The sequence below is a fragment of the Lynx canadensis genome, chromosome E3 (genome assembly GCF_007474595.2).
Source record: "Lynx canadensis isolate LIC74 chromosome E3, mLynCan4.pri.v2, whole genome shotgun sequence".
NCBI classification, from domain to species: domain Eukaryota; kingdom Metazoa; phylum Chordata; class Mammalia; order Carnivora; family Felidae; genus Lynx; species Lynx canadensis.
In genome coordinates, this window is record NC_044318.1 from 40,562,655 (window position 1) to 40,581,558 (window position 18,904).

The 18,904-nt window shown below is 58.0% G+C and overlaps 1 protein-coding gene across 2 annotated transcripts in view; it reads right to left on the reverse strand.

Annotated features, from left to right (window-relative positions):
* The window catches only part of DNAAF5 (dynein axonemal assembly factor 5), a 40,516-nt gene extending 32,113 nt beyond the window's left edge, over positions 1-8,403 (reverse strand). For both annotated transcript variants that reach the window (XM_030301578.1, XM_030301577.1), the window contains exons 1-2: positions 7,785-8,403; positions 5,376-5,560 (exon numbers count right to left, since the gene is read on the reverse strand). In XM_030301578.1, the coding sequence (XP_030157438.1) occupies positions 5,376-5,560; positions 7,785-8,403 (804 nt within the window). The remainder of the gene's footprint in view (positions 1-5,375; positions 5,561-7,784) is intronic.
* Positions 8,404-18,904: the final 10,501 nt, after the last annotated feature.

An 18,904-nucleotide genomic window follows, 5' to 3' on the forward strand; every position in this document is an offset into this window, starting at 1 on the left:
AGGAGGCAGGAAAGGCGGGAAGGTCATGAGGCGGGAGGCGGGAGGTGGAGGGGGAAGGCGGGAAGGTCACCAGGTGGGAAGGTCAGGAGGCAAGAAGGGGAAGGCAGGAAGGTCAGGAGGCGGGAGGCGGAGGGGGAAGGCGGGAAGGTCAGGAGGCGGGAGGCGGAGGGGGAAGGAGGGAAGGTCACGAGGCGGGAGGCGGAAGGGGAAGGCGGGGAGGTCACGAGGCGGAAAGTCACCAGGCGAGAGAAGGAGGGGAAGGCGGGAAGGTCATGAAGCGGGAGGGGGAAGGAGGGAAGGTCACAAAGCGGGAGGTGGAGGAGGAAGGCGGGAATTCCCGGTCATGAGGCGGGAGGGGGAAGGCGGGAAGGTCACCAGGCGGGAAGGTCAGGAGGCAGGAAGGGGAAGGCGGGAAGGTCATGAGGTGGGAGGCGGAGGGGGAAGGCGGGAAGGTCACCAGGCGGGAAGGTCAGGAGGCGGGAGGGGGAAGGCAGGAAGGTCACAAAGCGGGAGGTGGAGGAGGAAGGCGGGAATTCCCGGTCATGAGGCGGGAGGGGGAAGGCAGGAAGGTCACCAGGCGGGAAGGTCAGGAGGCAGGAAAGGCGGGAAGGTCATGAGGCGGGAGGCGGGAGGTGGAGGGGGAAGGCGGGAAGGTCACCAGGTGGGAAGGTCAGGAGGCAAGAAGGGGAAGGCAGGAAGGTCAGGAGGCGGGAGGCGGAGGGGGAAGGTGGGAAGGTCAGGAGGCGGGAGGCGGAGGGGGAAGGCGGGAAGGTCACCAGGCGGGAAGGTCAGGAGGCGGGAGGGGGAAGGAGGGAAGGTCACAAAGCGGGAGGTGGAGGAGGAAGGCGGGAATTCCCGGTCATGAGGCGGGAGGGGGAAGGCAGGAAGGTCACCAGGCGGGAAGGTCAGGAGGCAGGAAAGGCGGGAAGGTCATGAGGCGGGAGGCGGGAGGTGGAGGGGGAAGGCGGGAAGGTCACCAGGTGGGAAGGTCAGGAGGCAAGAAGGGGAAGGCGGGAAGGTCAGGAGGCGGGAGGCGGAGGGGGAAGGCGGGAAGGTCAGGAGGCGGGAGGCGGAGGGGGAAGGCGGGAAGGTCACGAGGCGGGAGGCGGAGGGGAAAGGAGGGAAGGTCAGGAGGCGGGAGGCGGAGGGGGAAGGCGGGAAGGTCAGGAGGCGGGAGGCGGAGGGGAAGGCGGGAAGGTCACGAGGCGGGAGGCGGAGGGGAAAGGAGGGAAGGTCAGGAGGCGGGAGGCGGAGGGGGAAGGCGGGAAGGTCACCATAATGGCAGAGCACACGGGGACCCCATCTCCCCTGCGCACAGGTCCCAGATCCTCTCGCTCCTGCGGTGAAATCGAGACCCGCCACCAGAGAGTACCCTGCTCCACAAGAGCGACAGGCTCCCCGTCCCAGGCTGTTCTGACCGCACGCAGGACTCCGACACCCGCTCGGTGCCCCGAGGCAGGACTCCACCCCGGGGTCTGCAGTTCATCACATCCCCTCCCACAGCCTCGAAAGTCCCCCAGAACCGGTGGGGCGCACCGTCCTCTCCTCAGGCACCGCTCCGTCCCCGCACCCATCACCCCTCAGCACCAGTGAGGTCCTGGCAGGGCCGGGGCAGGGCCCGCCCGCTTCCCTGCTCCACCGGGGAGCTGGCAGAAGGCGGGGCCTGGGGACGGCCCGAGGCCCGGCCTGGACGCCCGCTGGGCCGGCGGCAGCGGTGCAGGCGGGCCGGCCGAGCTCCAGAGCTCCAGCCTGTCCAGCCTGCCTGAGCCAGCCATTCCCGGGCAGGGCCCCGCGCGGCACCCAGGCAGGTCCCAGGCGCTTCCGTAACGGGGTCGGCGCGTCTTGCCCAGACCGCGGAGAGCACACACAGTCCCAGCTGCTGGCTGAGACGTCATCACCTGCAACCCGCAGGGGTGCGTGAAGACGAGGCTGACCCCAGGGGCACCCGAGGGCTGTAGAGGACACGGAGGACTACGGCCAGGGGCAGAACCCCGGCCGGTGCCTCCCCTCGCGGTTGGCGCGTGCGGAGGACGGGTTTCAGAGGAAGCCACCTCAGCCCTGCCGCGCTGGGACACCCTCTTCCCACGTGCTCAGACATGTCCCGGAGACCTGAGGTGACGGACCTCCAGAGCAGGAATTCCGGGACCTACCGCCCACGTTCTGAGCCCCCTTGCCCCCGGGGCACGCTCCGTGCCCCTCTGTGCCCCGCTTCCCCACCCGTGAGACGGGGGTCCTCACGGTCTCCTCTGCACGGGAGGCCACACAGACCGAAAGGGTCAATTTGGGTGAAGCACCTCTAGTAAGTTACTTCTGGCAGCCACCCGCCCTGCAGTGTGGTGACCCAGGATACGGTCCGGCAAAAGCCGTAGGACAGTAGCTGCGGGATGTTTTGCACAAGTTACGGAGCAGGCAGAACCTCACCTTCCGCGTGGAGCGTGGTGAGATCCGGACACAGCCCCGGGCTGTCCACGGGACCGCGGGTCCGCAAGAGGCCCGGCCCCTGAAACCGCAGAAACACCCGCGGAGCCCGGGACCACGAGGGCCTGAGACCCCGTGCAGACACATAAGGGGTAGCCAGTGACTTCCCTACCAACTCACCGCGAGGAACTTGTTGGGCACCCCGCTGACAGGGCCCCTCATCGGCGAGAAAGCTGGCGGCCAGCTCCAGGTTGGATTGGAAATCCTACCTCGATCGGTCCTGGAAATTGTGCAGAGCAAATCAAATCCCACCGGGAAGAAACGAAAATAAACATAGCTTTAACAGCGGACAGTGTTTCTGGAATACTAAACCACAAGAAAGAGTTGCAGCCCCAAGTTCTGGAAAACTCCGTCAGCAGGGAGGCGGAATGTTGCCCCTGACGGCAGCAACGGCCGTGCCGTTCTCAGGGACCTGTCCGTTGACACGCAGCCATAGGGTTTGCAGGGACCCGTCGACACCCATCCTCACAGGTCCACGCTCACGGGGCCTGTGACACAACCAGGCTGTTTACGGGAAGCTGCCGACTGATAGTAGCACTGTTCACACAAAGCTGTCGTACGCAGTCGTCATGCTCCTTCGAGGAAAGCTCCTCCACCTGCCCTCGCGCCTCGAGTCCGCCTGGCACAAGCCGGGAGGGAGGCCGTCCCGGGGGTGGCGGCACCACCGCCTGCCACCGGGATCCAGCTCGGCCCCCGCCTCCCGCAGCAGGTCTCCAGTCGAGGCCGGTCTCCGGTCCAGGCTGCAGCCGACCCAGCACCCCGCCCCCTCCCGGGGCAGAGCCCGCTTCTGCTCTCGGTCCCCACCTCCCATGCTGCCCGGTGCCGACCCCATCCAGCTCACGGGGGGGGGGGGGGCAGCGTCCCCAGTCACCCCCGTTCAGCGGCCCGCAGGTTGTTGGGAGCAGGGAGGGGCTCTCTGTCCCTGGGGTGTAGGGACACGGCCTGAAGCGACATCCTGGGCGGCTGGCACGTCACACCCGGACCCCGGTGCGGGACGTCACAGGCGGGCAACTGAGGGGGGCTTCTATCCTGGCCCCTAGAGCCCTGAGGGAGACTCGTCCTGCCGAGAGGCACCTCCGGTCCCCAAGGGGCGCCGGGGCCACCCCCAGCCCCTCTGCCTCCCCAGGAATCCAACAGCAAGTGGTAAGAAGTTCTAAGCCGTCCATACAACCCCAACAGGCATCGGGGCCCCTTCTGTGCACGTGTGCACACGTGCCTATGGGCCACACTGAGACGCCGCTTCACACCCGGCAGGACGGCGACAGACACACACAGACCCCGGAGAAGCGCCGTGGGGACGTGGAGGGGGCGGACCCCTCGCGCACCGCCGCCGGGAATGCCAGGCGCGCGGCCACCGCGGAGAATGGCCCGATGGCTCTTCAACAGGCTAAACGGACAGTTACCGTACGACCCAGCACCCCCACTCCTGGGTCTACGCCCCGGCCCCAGAGAAGCGAACGTGGGCTCAGACACCTGCGTCCCCACGTTGGCACAAGCGCCCGGCGACGGGTGAAGGGACAGAATACAGCCCACCGCACAACGGTGATCCCTCAGCCTCACGGAGGAACGCAGCGTGACCCCCGCTCCAACACGTCGCGCAGCGGAAGAGCCACCAAGACCACTCGCTGCCCTGCTCACGGGCGGCAGGGAGTGGGGGCGGGGAGGAGGGGGGAGGGTGCGATGGGAAGAAGTTGTGGTTAACGGCGGCGGTCCCACCGCGTCGTGAATGTACCTCACGCGTCCGAACTCCATCTCAAAAGCGGTAGAAATGGCCTACTTTATGTTACGCGTGTTTTACCAAACACTCTAAAAATAACATACCAAAAACGCCGAACATTTAAGTGAGTGATTTGCACACTATGTGAGTTGTAGCTCCATAAAGCTGCGTAAAAAAATAAAACCAAACAAAGCAACTTGGAAGGGAACTGAAGCGAGCCTGCGGCCAGGCGGCCGGATGGTGCCGGGCAACACCCTCTAGTGTCACCACACCTGGGCCCCGGGGGCCAGCTCCGGCGGGGCCACCCTGAGCGTGCAGCACCATTTCTAGACCGCAGGGGACACGCGAGCAGCTGGTGTGAAGGGTTAAAGGACACGGTGTGTGGACAATGGGGGGAGGGGCCGGCACACAAGTGCTCCCCCATCGGGACAGCAGGGGCCAGGCGGCCATAGCACCAGCTTTTCAGTCCTTGGCCACCTTGGGCCACCTCATGCCCCCACGGCCACAGGCAGGGGCACTTTCTAACCACTCGGGGACTTTCGCCAGCAACCGCTGCCCCTCCCTCCCCGGGCGACCCCCTCGTCTGTCTCCTCCCTCCCCTAAGTGATCCCCTCCCTGTCTCCTCCCTCTGGGGGGCGGGTGGCTCTCCTCCCCTTGTTGTTGCCAGGGGTCTTCAGGTTCTCTAAGCAAACTGTGGCCTCACATCCATGACCCAGCCTCCCACCTGACTTCTGCTGACAGAAAAGCCAGCATTCTGGTCTCGGTCTGTCTCTCTCTCGGTGGGTCCCAAGGCCCAACAGAAACATGACCCCGACACACCAATTCTGACCCTCCTCCTCCTCCTCACAGGTCTGGTTCACCAACCGCTGGGGTTCATCAATCCGCCTCGACGGACATGCGTCTCACAGACGCCTCTGAAACTGCACGCTACACACAGTTCGACTGTTTTCCAAGGAGGAAATACTCCCGTCCCACGTTCCCCCAAGTGAAGAACAACGAACGTATTAAAACAATTCAACTCTCCCCGTTTTCCCAGAGGCGTGAACTAAGACCACCCAATGACGGCGAATGATGCAAGATGTCCGGGGCAACAGGTAAGAGTTTTACAGAAAAAAAGAAGTTACAAATAGCGCGTTCCTGGTGAAGGGGGGGGGGACCACCTAGAGGAGAAACTCGTTACCTGGGGGACGTCATCGAAGAGCCTCTGAGCAAAGTGAGGGAGGACGTCGTCCACCGACTTCCCGCTGCCAAACTGGATCACAGAGCCGGTGGCCTCGATGACAGCCACCCGCACCTTCCAGTGCTGGTGTGAGATGCTCTGCATCAGGGGGCCGATCAAGGACTCTGACTGCATGTGGAAGTGGTCTGTGAGACAGGGGAGGAACCCAGTTACCTCCACGGGCTCCTGGGAGGACAGGCCCCCTCCCCCCCCACACAGTGTCCCGGAACGCTCTCTCCCCACCCAGGTCCCTGCTGCCGGCCTGCCGAGCACAGGTGTGTGCCCCCTGGCGCCGGGAGAGGCACAGGACTGGCGTGTGGCCCAGACGGCACGAAAGGAAAAGGCCAGGGGCTTGACTCCCTCTCGGCCGAAGGCAGGAGCTACGAGGAGAGTGTGAGGCTGACAGCAGTGGCACTGGGTGTCCGAGAGGGATGCCAAGCAAAGGAGAGAAACGGAGCCTGGAGGACGCTGCCCAAGTCCCCACACTGGCTGTGCCTCGAAGCCAGATGGCTGGTGCTACACAGGGAACAGGGCCGACATCACTTGGGGTGAAGCCACTCCACTTCCTACTTGTTCGGGCCTCGCACAAAATCAGAACTGGGATGTCTCTGACAGGTAGGCCGGCCCGCTGGTGTGGGAGTTCTGACTTCAGTTCTGCCGCTGCTGGAGACGCAACCACAGACGGCTACTTCGGTGATGCTGTAGCTGAGTTCTTTCACCCTGAGGGCCTCAGATCAAGGCGGGATATTGACCTAGCGCTGCCCAGTGTGGTGTTGATCCAGGAGAGGGTCCTCACGGGGAGCCGGCAGAGTAGAGGGTTTGGAGGAGGGACATCCTTCAAGCACAAGGAACCGTCCCTCGCTCGGAAATGAGTGGGCACCCAGGATGCGGGCAGGCACTGCCCCACCCTTCCAGAACTTACAATCCAGTGAGGGAACACGCAAAGGCTGCAAGGCAGAAGCCGTCACCCTGGCTGACACACAGACCAGGGAGCGAAGTGGTCGGGGGTCAATGAGAAATGTGTTAAAAGCTTGTAATTCCCAATGGCTGTCTCCAGCCCAAGCCTCAAACCCAGCTCTCTTAGAATTCTGTACTATTTGAATCCAAACTTGTCACTCACAGTGGAAATCTTGACGGTCCCTAATGGCAAGGGGTGAAAAGAAGCCTCATTCATTCTTCTTTGTCTCCTGTCCACCCAAACCTCCTTCTCCCTCATCCCCCACCCAGTTCAACAGGACACCCTGCCGGCTCCGTGTCCGACATCCATCCATCCATTTTCTTCCATGTCTGTTAGCGGACCGCTCGCCCCCACAAGTCCAAGCCAACCATCATCTAAGTATGGATTAACTCTCGCCCCAACTGACCTTCTCATTTCCCCTTGCCACCTTTGGTGATCAATTCTCTGAGCACCACAGTGATCTTTTAAACATCAGAACTGGGGTGCCTGGGTGGCTCAGTCGGTTAAGGATCCGACTTCAGCTCAGGTCATGATCTCCCAGTTTGTGGGTTCAAGCCCCGCGTCGGGCTCTGTGCTGACAGCTCAGAGCCTGGAGCCTGCTTAGGATTCTGTGTCTCCTTCTCTCTCTGCCCCTCCCCCACTTGTGCTCTGTTTCTCTGTCTCTAAAATAAATACACGTTAAAAACAAAATCAGAATCTGAGCCTCTCCCGCCCTTTCTCCACACCCCCCGCTGGCTCCCCATTGCATTTAACACTAAATTCAAACCTGCAGCGGCTTCCCCCCTTTCTTCCCTCCAGCAATCTTGACCTCCTTTCTGCTCCTCAGATCTACCAAGTTGTTTATTCCTCAAAGCTGGTTTCCTCCAGACCACAGATCACAGATCTTCAACCTCTATATTTCCTCCTACAGGAAGCCTTCCCAACGGGACTAAGTAGAGGCCTCCAACCATTCCACATCCCAGTCTGAGGCAGTAAGGAGAAGTTAACTGGGGCAAGATCCTGCAGAAACAGCTACTTAGAAAAAGGGAGTGTCCTGATCAGATTAGAATTCTTAAAATACTGGAGAACGAATTAAAGGAAAACATGAGAGAAGCGGCCTCTCTCCATTTAGGAGGACAGCGCTCCGACCCAAAGAGGGAAGACCGATAGGCTTAGCGATGGGGACGAGGCCTGGGAGCCCGCAGCGGTGAGTCTCGGAGCGCGCTCCCACCAGCGCCCGGGTTCGCCACGCGGGTGAGAAGCAGTTACCGGAACGCGCCGCGTCCCAGACCCTCTGGGCGATTTCGGCGGGGTTTCCGCGACTCTGCATTTTGCGAACCACCGAACGACAGGAGCGGCCGCAGCTTCGCGCGTCGGGGACGGCGCCCGTGCCTGCCCGCACCCCCACCCCGACCCCCGCGCGAGACGGGCACCTGGCGTGGCGCGCGCCAGGCTGGCGGCGCACTGGCAGCTCTCGCGGCGCACGGCGGCGAACGGGTCGAGCAGCGTGCAGCGCAGCACCCTCACGGCGTCGTCCAGGTGGGGCGCGAGCGCGGCGCCGCCCAGGCGCACGGCCAGGCCGAGCAGCTGCACAAGCGCCAGGCGCAGCTCCTCGCAGGTCTCGGGCGGCCGGCCGCGCTCGGACTCGGGGCCGGCCAGGCGCGCGACCAGCGCCGGCAGCAGGCGCGGCAGGGCGTCGCGGGGCCGCGCGGCGCGCCGCAGGCCCAGGCCCAGCAGGTGCGCCGCCAGCGCGCGGCAGCCCTCCGCCGGGTCGGCCAGGCAGCGCAGCAGGCGCGGCAGCAGCAGGCGCGCCCACGGGCCCTGGAAGCCTGCGGCCGCGGCGGCGGACTCGGCGGCGGGCTCCTCGGGCCACGCCGCCTCGATTGCGCGCTGCAGCGCCTCGAGCGCGCGCCGCCGGCTCAGCTTGCTGTCGGCCTCAAGCCCGGGCAGCAGGCGGCTCAGGGCGCGGCTCAGCTCCGCCGCCTCGGCCGTCTCGGCCGCCTCGGCCGGGCCCGGAGGCGCCGCGGCCTCCGCCGCCACCAGTGCCGCCATCTTGCCCGCGTTGCCCGTCGCTAGGGGAGACCGGCGCTTTCACGACGGCCGCGGCGCGGATTACGGCTCCCCTTCCGGTTGGTCGCGAATGCAACTTTACCGGCAGCGCTGGGCGCGGACGGGACACTTCCGGGAGGGGCCGGAAACGCCCCGGGTTCCTGCGCGCTCGGGTCTCAGCGTAGCGATAGGAGGCGAAACTGGTCCGGGGGAATGAATGGCGAGGGGACTTGATGTGGACAGGTAAGGCCTGCCCGTGAAGTGACAGCACCGGTGACCGGGCAGGGTCAGTGAGAGGAACTCCGCGGAGGCTCTGGCGGGAGAGCCGGAGAGGGAGGGAAACGGCAGGGGCAGAGGCCCCGGGTGGGGGTGCTGTGGTTTGAATTGTCTCCCCCAAGTTCGTGTATTGGAGTCCTAGTCCGGAGAACCTCAGAACGCGACCTTATTTAGCGATAGGGACCTTACAGCGGCTATCAGGGTAAAAATACGTCACGGGGGCCACGGTCCCATGCGACTGCCCCTATTGTTGCATCCACACGACTCCTGAAACAGAATGCTATGGGCACCAGTGACAGTCACAACAAAGTTTATTACAGTGAGAGGCAAGGCCGACCGACCGGGACCAACACTCTTGCTAAGAGTGCAGCCTCGAATAGCCGGGGTAGGGAGTTTTTATAACCGATCACTGGCCCGAACAGCCGGGGTAGGGAGTTTTTATAACCGATGACATCGTTTTATCATCACCTGGGAACAGAACAAAGAAACAGTTTCTAGATGAGTTAGAAACAGTTGCCTAACGAGGTGTTGATTTTAGACTTTCTGCCTCTAAGTTGCAACCAGTGGATCTCCTTGACCCTGCCTCTGATGCTCTTTTCTTTGAACTTTTGTTTCCTTAATTGGTGAAGCCTAATTTACAAGAGTATGAGGCCTGGTTTACAAGAGCAAAGCAAGGCTGTTATCTCTTAACCTTCAGTGTCAACCCAAAGCTGTTATTTGTCAAGCTAAGCGTTAGCCCTACACTACAGTTTAACCCTTACACTATGAAGGGCGGATTTTGGAGGTGAATGCAGCACACACGGGGAACACCACGTGAGCAGGCCAGGGACACCGGCCCGGGACAGAGCGGCCCAGTGGCCTCGGGACAGCGGCCGAGGACAGAGCCGCCCTGCAGCCTCCGGACTGGGTGGCCCAGCAGCCTCGTGACAGCGGCCCAGGACAGAGAGGCCCGGCAGCCTGGGGACAGCGGCCTGGGACAGACTGGCCTGGCAGCCTGGGGACAGTGGCCCGGGACAGACCTGCCCCAGCAGCCTGGGGAGGAACCATCCCTGACTTCTGGCCTCCAGACTGTCGTGGAAGGCACCCGGTCTGCCAAGGGAGCCCATCAGGGAGGCCCCGAGGCTGTTCTGGAAGCTCCTTGTGGCTGCAGCCCAGGGACCCAGGGAGAGCAGCAAGGGGGGGAGGGGGTCGGACCACCAGGGCCTTTATCTTAGACTGATGGGGACACAAGGAAGGCTGCAGGGGTGGGAGAATTGGCACCGGAAAGGCTTGCACTTTTCTGAGCGTGCTTTGCTGCTGTCGGGGGAGTTGGGGGCAGTTGCGGCTGTTTGAAGGTGAGCTCTGCCCCAGATGGGAAACAGCAGGCAGTCGACTTAGGGTGTTGCGGCCTCCTGCTCCAGGAAGCGTGGTGCAGACTCACTGTTCCTTGCTCCTTCCTGTGGAATACCTTACCAGTAATTCCACAGTGATGGGAAAGGACAGGCCAGGGTCCTCAGCACTGGGTGGTGGCCGCACAGTGGGTTCCCTGGGTTTTCTTCTTCTCTCTCACAGGTTCCCAGAATAGGTGCCAGAGAGGCCTGCAGCCCAACCCAGAACTGCCTGCAGGCTGTTGAGTTTGACTAAACTCGTCTATGATGTTGCTGCCTCTGTGTCCGTGGAGTGTAGCCAGGCAGCCTGCAGGGGCTTTGGACCAGCACCAGCCCCTCCCACGCGCACGTGTCCTAGAATTCCTGCAGAGTCCCAGTCAGTGAAAGTTCTGGTATAACTCTCCTACAACCCTTGTGATAAGCACGTTCCCCTGACGCCCAGGGAGCCCCTGCAAAGCTGACCAAAGCCCTGCTCTTTTTCACTCAACTTGACCGACCCGGCCTTAGCCCAGAACCCCCAAAGCACTCCACGGACCCTTTCTCTGCTTGTGCCCTGCCTCGACCTCCCCACATGCTGTGCTGTGTACCCCCAGGACCTGTGAGTCATAAGCGCCTCTCGTGTACTTTCCCTCCCAGTCCTTGTTGACCCCTCAGGTTCTGCCTGTCAAATGTTAATTTAACAGTCACAGCACAGGCAAGAAAATTGCAGGACGAACCACCAGTTTCTGGCCACAGGACTGGGAAACACATCACAGTTAAACTTCTGAAAACCGAAGAGAAGAGAAAAAATGTTATACGTAGAAACGATGCATGGCCTGTAGGGGAACAGCAGCATGAGTGACAGCAGGTGTCTTATCCTACATCACAGAGGCCGGGAGGAAGCGGCATGTTGTTCAAGCATTGAAAGAGATTGAAAGGGAAGTGAATTCTCTACCAACAGAACCGTCCTCAGGAGTGAAGGAGGAATGAAAATATTCTCAGACAGAAGCAGACTGATAGAATTTGTTGGTAGCAGATTTGCCCTTGGTGAATGATTACAAGGAGCTGTCCAAGAAGAGGAAAATTGTAACAGGAAGGCAGGGACCTTCAGAAAATTAAGAATAGAATGGGTAAGAGTGGAAGGAAACATGACTGACCGTCTTTCACTTCGTAAGTTTCTTTAACCATGGTTGATGCTTGAAGCAGAAAATAACACTGATGTGGGTCTCAGTGTATGCAGAGGAAATATTTATAATTATATTTGGAAAGTGGGAAGGATGAAGGGACATAAGTGGCAGTAAGGTTTCTACACTGCAGTCGACGTGGCACAACATCGATACCAGGGGACCTCTAAGTGCCGTGTGTGTGTGTGTGGTGGTGTCTGGAGCAGCCGCTGAGAAAACTCAACACGGTGGTAGAGGCAGAAACATTAAATGGAATTCTAACAAATGTTTCAGGATCTCACAGGGCACAAGAGAGGAAACAACCACGATTAATGAAATGGCAGACAGAAGCCCTAATATGTCAATGACTACTTTAACGTAAATGGTCTAAATGTACCAGTTAGAAGACAGAGGTTGGCAGAGTGAATAAACTGAGACCCGACTCTGCGTTCTCCACTATATGCTGAAGCTCATTTTGGCCACAGGGACATGGGTAGATTGAAAGTAAAAGCATGGAAGAGGATATATCGAGTAAACATTAATTTTTAATAAGCAGATAGACTCTATTAACGTCAGCCAAACTAATCTTCGGAGTGAAGAAACTTTCTCAGAAAAAAACAGGGACGTTACCTAATGATAAAATGACCAATCCCAAGTGCACAGGCACCAAATGACAGCTTCAGAGCATATGAAGGACTTTATACGAGGACTTCTTACCCACTCTCAGCAGCTGCTAGAATTACTAGACAGACATTCAGCAAAGATACACAAGAGCACCGTCCTCAACCGACAGGATTAAGGGACCCTTGTGGAACACTCCCCCCAACAACAGCAGAGCACACATTCTTTTCCAGTGACCGTGGAACATATTCTAAGAGAGACCGTATCTTGGGCCATAAAACAAAATCAATTTAAAAGAACTGAAACCATACGGAGACTCTGTTCTCTGAATCAAACTGAAAATCAGTAGCAGACAATAAGAAAATCTTCAAACGTGGAAACTCAGCACAGGTGTCCTCAGAGATACAAAGGAATGAACGGCTGCTCTACACAAGGAGCTGGTGACTCTAGGGAAAATGTCCTGAGTCCAAAGGGCAGTCATTAAAGGGTGAGTGCAGCGAGATCCCACTTACGTGACGTTCGTGAAGTGACAAGTCCAGCTCTTCGTGGTCTCCGGGGTTAGGGATGAAGCTGGGAGTGGCCATGATGCACCGACGGGGCAGTCGTGTGTGGTGACGGTACTTAAGCATTGTGATGGTGGTGGTGGCGGCCACTCGGATACACAGACGGCCTCTGCCCTGTCTCCTTCCCGAAGACACACACCCAGACCGAAGGGAAGGAAGTAAACCGCTGATCACAGGAGCAGCCCAACGGAAGGGCCAGTGCATCAAAATAAGTAAGACATGCCCATAAAAGAGGTGAAAGTCTTTATCTTGGTGGCGTGACACCGGGAACAAGAAGAAGGTGCCTAAAAGAGGTGGATAGAAGCAACAATGCTGATATCTGGTTGATGGATGCCCTAGAGAAAGGGGTCATAAATGCGGGGAGTAGCCAATATTTGAAGGGACAACGGAGACAAATTTTCCAGAGTGTAAGAGAAAGGACCATCAGGTTAGATCTGCAGAGTACCAAGGAGGCACATATTTTTTTTTAATTTTTTTTAACGTTTATTTATTTTTGAGACAGAGAGAGACAGAGCTTGAATGGGGGGGGGGGTCAGAGAGAGAGAGGGAGACACGGAATCTGAAACAGACTCCAGGCTCTGAGCTGTCAGCACAGAGCCCGACGCGGGGCTCGAACTCATGGACTTGGAGATCATGACCTGAGCCGAAGTCGGACGCTTAACTGACTGAGCCACCCAGGCGCCCCGGAGGTGCACATATTGACAGGCTATGGAATCTAAGAATGTCAAAAGACGAACGTGGAGAAGACTGCCAGAGAAAAAACAGATTGCTTTCAAAGGAACAGGAATCAGACTGAGATCAGATGTTGTTACTCCACCGCTATCTCCGTTACGCTTCTTGCCCACATAGAGTACGGGAGGTTGATTTTTTCCCCCCAGTAGCAAAATACGTAGATAAACCTGAACCTGGTAAAAGAAAAGGAATAATAAAGGTTAGAACAGAAAGTAATGAAATAGAAAAACGAACAGTGGAGAGTATCAATAAAACCAAGAGTTTGTTCTTTTACGAGGCTACGAACGTTGATAAACCTCTGTTAAGACTGACAAGGGGAGAAAATGAGACAGCACAAAATACCGACATGCAGTGGAAAGGGGTTATCACTACAGGTCCTGAGCAATAAAGAGACACTACGAGGAGCATATGAATCACTTTATTCCCCCCAAAGTAGATGAATTGGTGGATTCCTAGGAAAATGTGGTTTACTAAAACTTATGCAAGAAGAAATAGGAAGGCAGGAGAGTCTGGTACCTAGTAAGGAAATTGACTTTGTGGTTTAAAAGCATTGCGGCGCCTGGGTGGCTCAGTCAGTTAAGCGAGTGACTTCGGCTCAGGTCATGACCTCGCAGTCGGTGGGTTCAAGCCTCGTGTCAGGCTCTGTGCTGACAGCTCAGAGCCTGGAGCCTGTTTCGGATTCTGTGTCTCCCTCTCTGCCCCTTCCCAGCTCACACTCTGTCTCTCTCTCTCTCAAAAATAAACATTAAAAAAATAAATAAAAAGCTTCCCACGGTAATGGCTGGAAGCACAGGTCTTTATTAACTTCAAAACATTTAACTAGGAAATAACTCTGGGCCTAGACTCTTTGACACCAGGAAGAGGGAGCATCTCTAAACCCATTTTATGAGGCCAGCATCATAACCTTGATCCCACACGGTGACAGGGACATTACACAAAAGGAATATTATAGATCAGTCTCTCTCATTGAATACAGATGTAAAAATCCTAAATAAAATATTAACCAACTCAGTCTGGAAATCAAGAATTTAAAAAGAATAATACACTGTGACCAGATTGAACTTATTCCAGGAATGCAAGTTAATTTAACATGAAAATGAATGTAATTTACCACATTAAAAAAAGCTGAAGAAAAAAAAACTCATGGGATCATCTTGGTGGGTGCAGAAAAAGCATGTGATGAAACGTGACACCTGTTCATGACAACAACTTGGCAGATGAGGGATAGAAGGCACACCCACAAATACCCACTTAGCAAATGTCACATGAGATGCAGAGGACAGGTTCCAAAGACAGCTGCTGACATTCCTCCCATGCCTGCACACGGATCCAGCCTCGTGTTGAATCTGAGCTGGCCTGCGAGCTCGCCTGGTCCCTGGAACGTGGCAGGAAGCGTGCCGAGCTGTCTCCATGCCTGGGGGAGGCGGTTACTAAAACAACAACAACAGAAAACAACACGTATTGGCAAGGACGCGAGAAACCGGAACCTTGGGCGCTGCTGGTGGAGGGCCGCTGTGGAAGATGCTCTGGCGGCTCCTCAAAAAACGAAACCCGGGACTCCCGTAAGATCCACCACGTCTGTGTCCTGTTACACAGCCTGTAGAGGTGGACACAGGTCAGGCAGGTCCCTGCACGCCCGTGCTCCCAGCAGCCGAGCGGTGGAAGCAGCCCGAGTGTCCATCACGGGTGACGGATAAACCGTGGGGTACTGTCGAGCTGCAGAAGGAATGAAGTGCGGACGCCGGCCACCGTGTGGCTGAACCCTGAAAACACGATGCTCGGTGAGAGCCCGACATGGAAGGCCACGCAGCGTAGATTCCCCTTCTGTGAGGTCCCTGAGGCTGACGCAGTGGCCGGTGGTGTGCCCTCTTCTGGGAATTCTGGATGTCAGAAGCCCTTCCGACGCGGGAGGGGGCAGGCCCCGTTACGGAGTCTGGGGAGGGTGGTGGGAGAGCGAGAGAGGGGCAGAGCTAAGGGATCCCTCTCCTTCCCCACTGCTCGCAGCAGGGGCGCCTCGTTGGAGGAGGCCATGCTCCTAATCTCAGTCTGGTTTCGCGTTTTCATCATTTCCTGGTCCTGGACGATTACGACGACTGAGCTGACTCACGCTGGGTTCATATCTCAGCTTAACCTTAGAACTTTGAGACTCTACGTTTGAGCCAGAACGAGATGGCACTGTCCACACGTGCCTCTCGGGGCAGAGACGGGACTGCCTCCACTAAATAGTTAAAGAGGCAGGAAGAGGTAAGGAAAACGTGATTTCCACGTCTGTTCCCGGAGTCTCGCTTGTTCAGTGTCCTGTGCCACGTGTTTTAAAGCGTGTCATTTAAGCCAGTATAACAAACCGACTTTAGCAAATAATTCGTGCTTGGTTGATTCGTTCGTGATCTCATCCAACACACGTGGGCTGTTTGACGTTTCTGGGCATCGGGACACAGCAGGCAGTCAAAGCAGATGCTGTTGCTTCTCACGGAGCCGACAGCTGGGAGGGGAGGTGCCACGTGCAGTGGGGGGCAGGGCGGAGGTGTAGACGCCCCCAGGAGAGACTCTGGAAGTGGGGTCCGAGGTGGAGGAACTCAGGCACAGAGGAAGGGAATGCTGGTCTGAGGGCCTGGGAGCAGAGGGAGGGAGGGGGATGGGGACCTCGGCTGGCTTGAAGGCGTCACTGGCTTTGCCCCTGGACCGGCCTGATGGGAGACGGTGGGGCACGTGGGCAGGGGCAGGGTTACTTTGCAGAAGCAGATTCGGGGCTGAGGGGCAGGGGGATGACCAGGGCATTCTGATTTCTGGCTTGGACAGGGTCACAGACAGCTGAGACCTCCAGGATCCAGTAAGTCAACGTGGCGTAGCCTCCGTCCCAAAGCTCACCGGCTCGCATGAGTTAGGAAGTCCGTAGGCTGGGAGTGGTCTCCAGCCCCTGATGGACGGGCCCCCTCGAAGGCTGGGGCCCCGCTGCGGAGCAGCTCTCCTCCTGGCCAACTCCAGCGTCCTAACTGGTGTGATGGTGGGCAGTTTCTAGCATCCGATGTGTGGCTTCACCCCTCGGGCGACACAGGCCCTCAGGGAAGCTCGGCGGCTGTCGGACGTTGGGTGCATGTGGTGGCGGGAGGGCCGCTGCTTTTAGGCCCTGCTGGTCAGGCCGGGCACCGGGGAACTGCTGGTGTCAGTGTCTTCGTGTCAGGCTCTCCGGAGAAGACCCACCAGCGCTGGGGGAGGGCGAAGATGGGGCCCCCGGCGTTCCGGTGAGGGGCAGGGGTCCGCCCTGGTTTGGGTCTCTGCCGTCCTGGACCCCCAGTCTAGAGACCGTCCTCCTCCTCCGGGGCCGCAAGGCCAACTCTCCCCCAGCTCCAGCAGCTCTCCCTTCCAGGGGATCCGGTGAGACCACCTCTGAGGCTGCGGGGGTGGCGGTGGGGAGGCCTGTGGTGTGAACCGGGCTCTTCGACAGGTTCTGTCTGCCAGCTCACAGTTCAGTAAGTCGACGACGGCTCTCCCGTCCTCGTTCGGGCTCCCAGACTTTTGTGAGGGTCTCCCCTGGGGTTCTCCCCGTCCCCGGGGCTTTGCGCCTTTACAACAAAGTCCCTTGGAGCACCTGGGTGGCTCAGCCAGTTGGGCGTCTGACTTGGTCAGGTCATGATCTCACAGTTTGTGACCTTGAGCCCATTGTCAGGCTCTGTGCAGAAGCCGCTTCAGATCTGCCCGCCCGCCCCCCTGTGCCCCTCACCCGCTTGAGCTCTCTCTCAAAAATGAATATTAAAAAAAAAAAATGCCTTTATTGTGATTTTAGTGTGGTTTGTGGAGGAAGCGAAAATAACAGGTGTTTTGAATTCCCTCTTTCCAGGAAGATTTTAAAAATTTAATGTAAAGAAAATCGATTACTTTTGAATGGTTAAGACACGCATTTGGTGCACAGCTCGAATGGCACTCGAGGACACGGAACACAGAAGGGCTCCTGCCCCCGCTCGCCTCAGAGGCCGCCTGTGTCCTTCGGTGTCCCTCTGGAGGCGCCATGCCTGAATCCGCACGCGCCCACATGTACGGCCACCCCTCAGCTGGCAGCGCACGTGCCAAGTTTCACACCGTGGTTTTGGTTTCTGCTCAGGAACACGCCGTGGGGATGGGTTAGCGTTAGCGCACTCAGGGCTGCCACATGCTCTTTAAACGGTCTTGTGGCACCCCGCGGTCCCGTGGGCCGCAGAGTATTTCGTCAGACCCTGGCGATGGACACTTGGTTTTTCCTGCCACTCTGCTTATCAGGAGTTTCTGTGCGCCCGGAAAGGTATACGTTTACCCACGTGCAGAAAAACGCACCCATCGGGACAGTCACTGCGGTATTGATTTGTTATCAGATGATTGATAAACCTATCGAGGTAGGATTGCTGGGATCTGGGCATTTAACGATTTTCCACGGGTGTGCGCAGAGGCCCCTCTGTGCACACCCCCACCAGAAGTGCAGGGGCCCGTTTCCCATGCCCCCACCACCTGCAGTCGCCAGACCGCAGGGCCTGTGTGAGCCCGACAGGTTAATCTGCACTGGGTGTCTTCATGCAGAGGAAATCGGCCCTTTGTGACGGGTATCGTGAATTTATTGCGTGTTTTGTTTTTATTTTGAATGTGTGAGGGTTTTTTTATGCACAGGCTTTCATTTTTACAGAGTTGAGTTTATCGATTTTCATATTTATGGCTCCTGGATGTATGATTAGAAAGGCCTCCTGTGACAGGGCGTCTGGGTGGCTCAGTCGGTTGAGCGTCCAACTTTGGCCCAGGTCATGATCTCACGGTTCGTGGGTTCGAGCTCCACGTCAGGCTCTGTGCCGACAGCTCAGAGCCTGGATCCTGCTTCGCATTCTGTGTCTCCCTCTCTCAGCACCCCTCCCCCCCCCCCCCCGCTCTCTCTCTCCTCCTCTCTCTCTGCCTGTCCCCTACTCATGCTCTCTCAAAAATAAAAAATAAATGTTAAAAAAAGCAAGGCTTCCTGTGTCTGGAGATGATATTTCCCAAACGTTACTTCTGTTGCTCGTATATCATCTGACCCATCTCAAGCTTATCTATACAAAGAGAGACGCTGGGATCCAACCTAACTTTTTTCCAATTGACTTTACTTCTTCCCAAACTATTAAGTTGTTGTCATCCCCACAAATATGCAACGCCACCTTCGTCACGTACAGAGTCCCTGTAAATATTGGTTTGGGTCTATTTCTGGATTCCTCGTTCTGATTCTCGAACGTCTGTTCTTTCCTGTACCCTGTTCGTAATCTTTTAACGTATCTTCCTATGTGGCTCTGCTGAATATTCCCGCCTCCTGAGTCGGCTCGGGCTGCTGCTATGACAAAGTTATCACAGGCCGGGCAGCTTGTGGACAGCAGACACTGATTCCTCACGGCCCCGGAGGCTGGACGTGGAGAGGAAGAAACCCCTGTGGTTCCGGCCAGGCCGCTGCTGGCCGTCTGGTCACCGCATCCTCGCCGGGCTGCGGGGGCGAGGGCGCGCCCCGGGTCTCTTTCGTGAGGGCACTGAGCTTGCCGTGAGGGTCCCGCCCAGGACCTAGCACCCCACGCTGGGGGTCGGGATTTGAACAGGAGTTTGGGGGGCCGCAAACGTTCTGTCTGTGGCATTTCTGTAGCTGCGTTCTCATCCAGCACCCACCCGGACGTGAGGCTGGGCTGCTTCTCCCTGGCCCCCACCCCCTGCCCGGGACTCAGCTGTCCACGGAAAGAGTCCCCGCAAACGCACTGACTGAACAACACACCCGATTATCCCGTGGCCCTGTGGGCCTGGGGTCTGTGGTCTGTGTTCTCACCGGAGG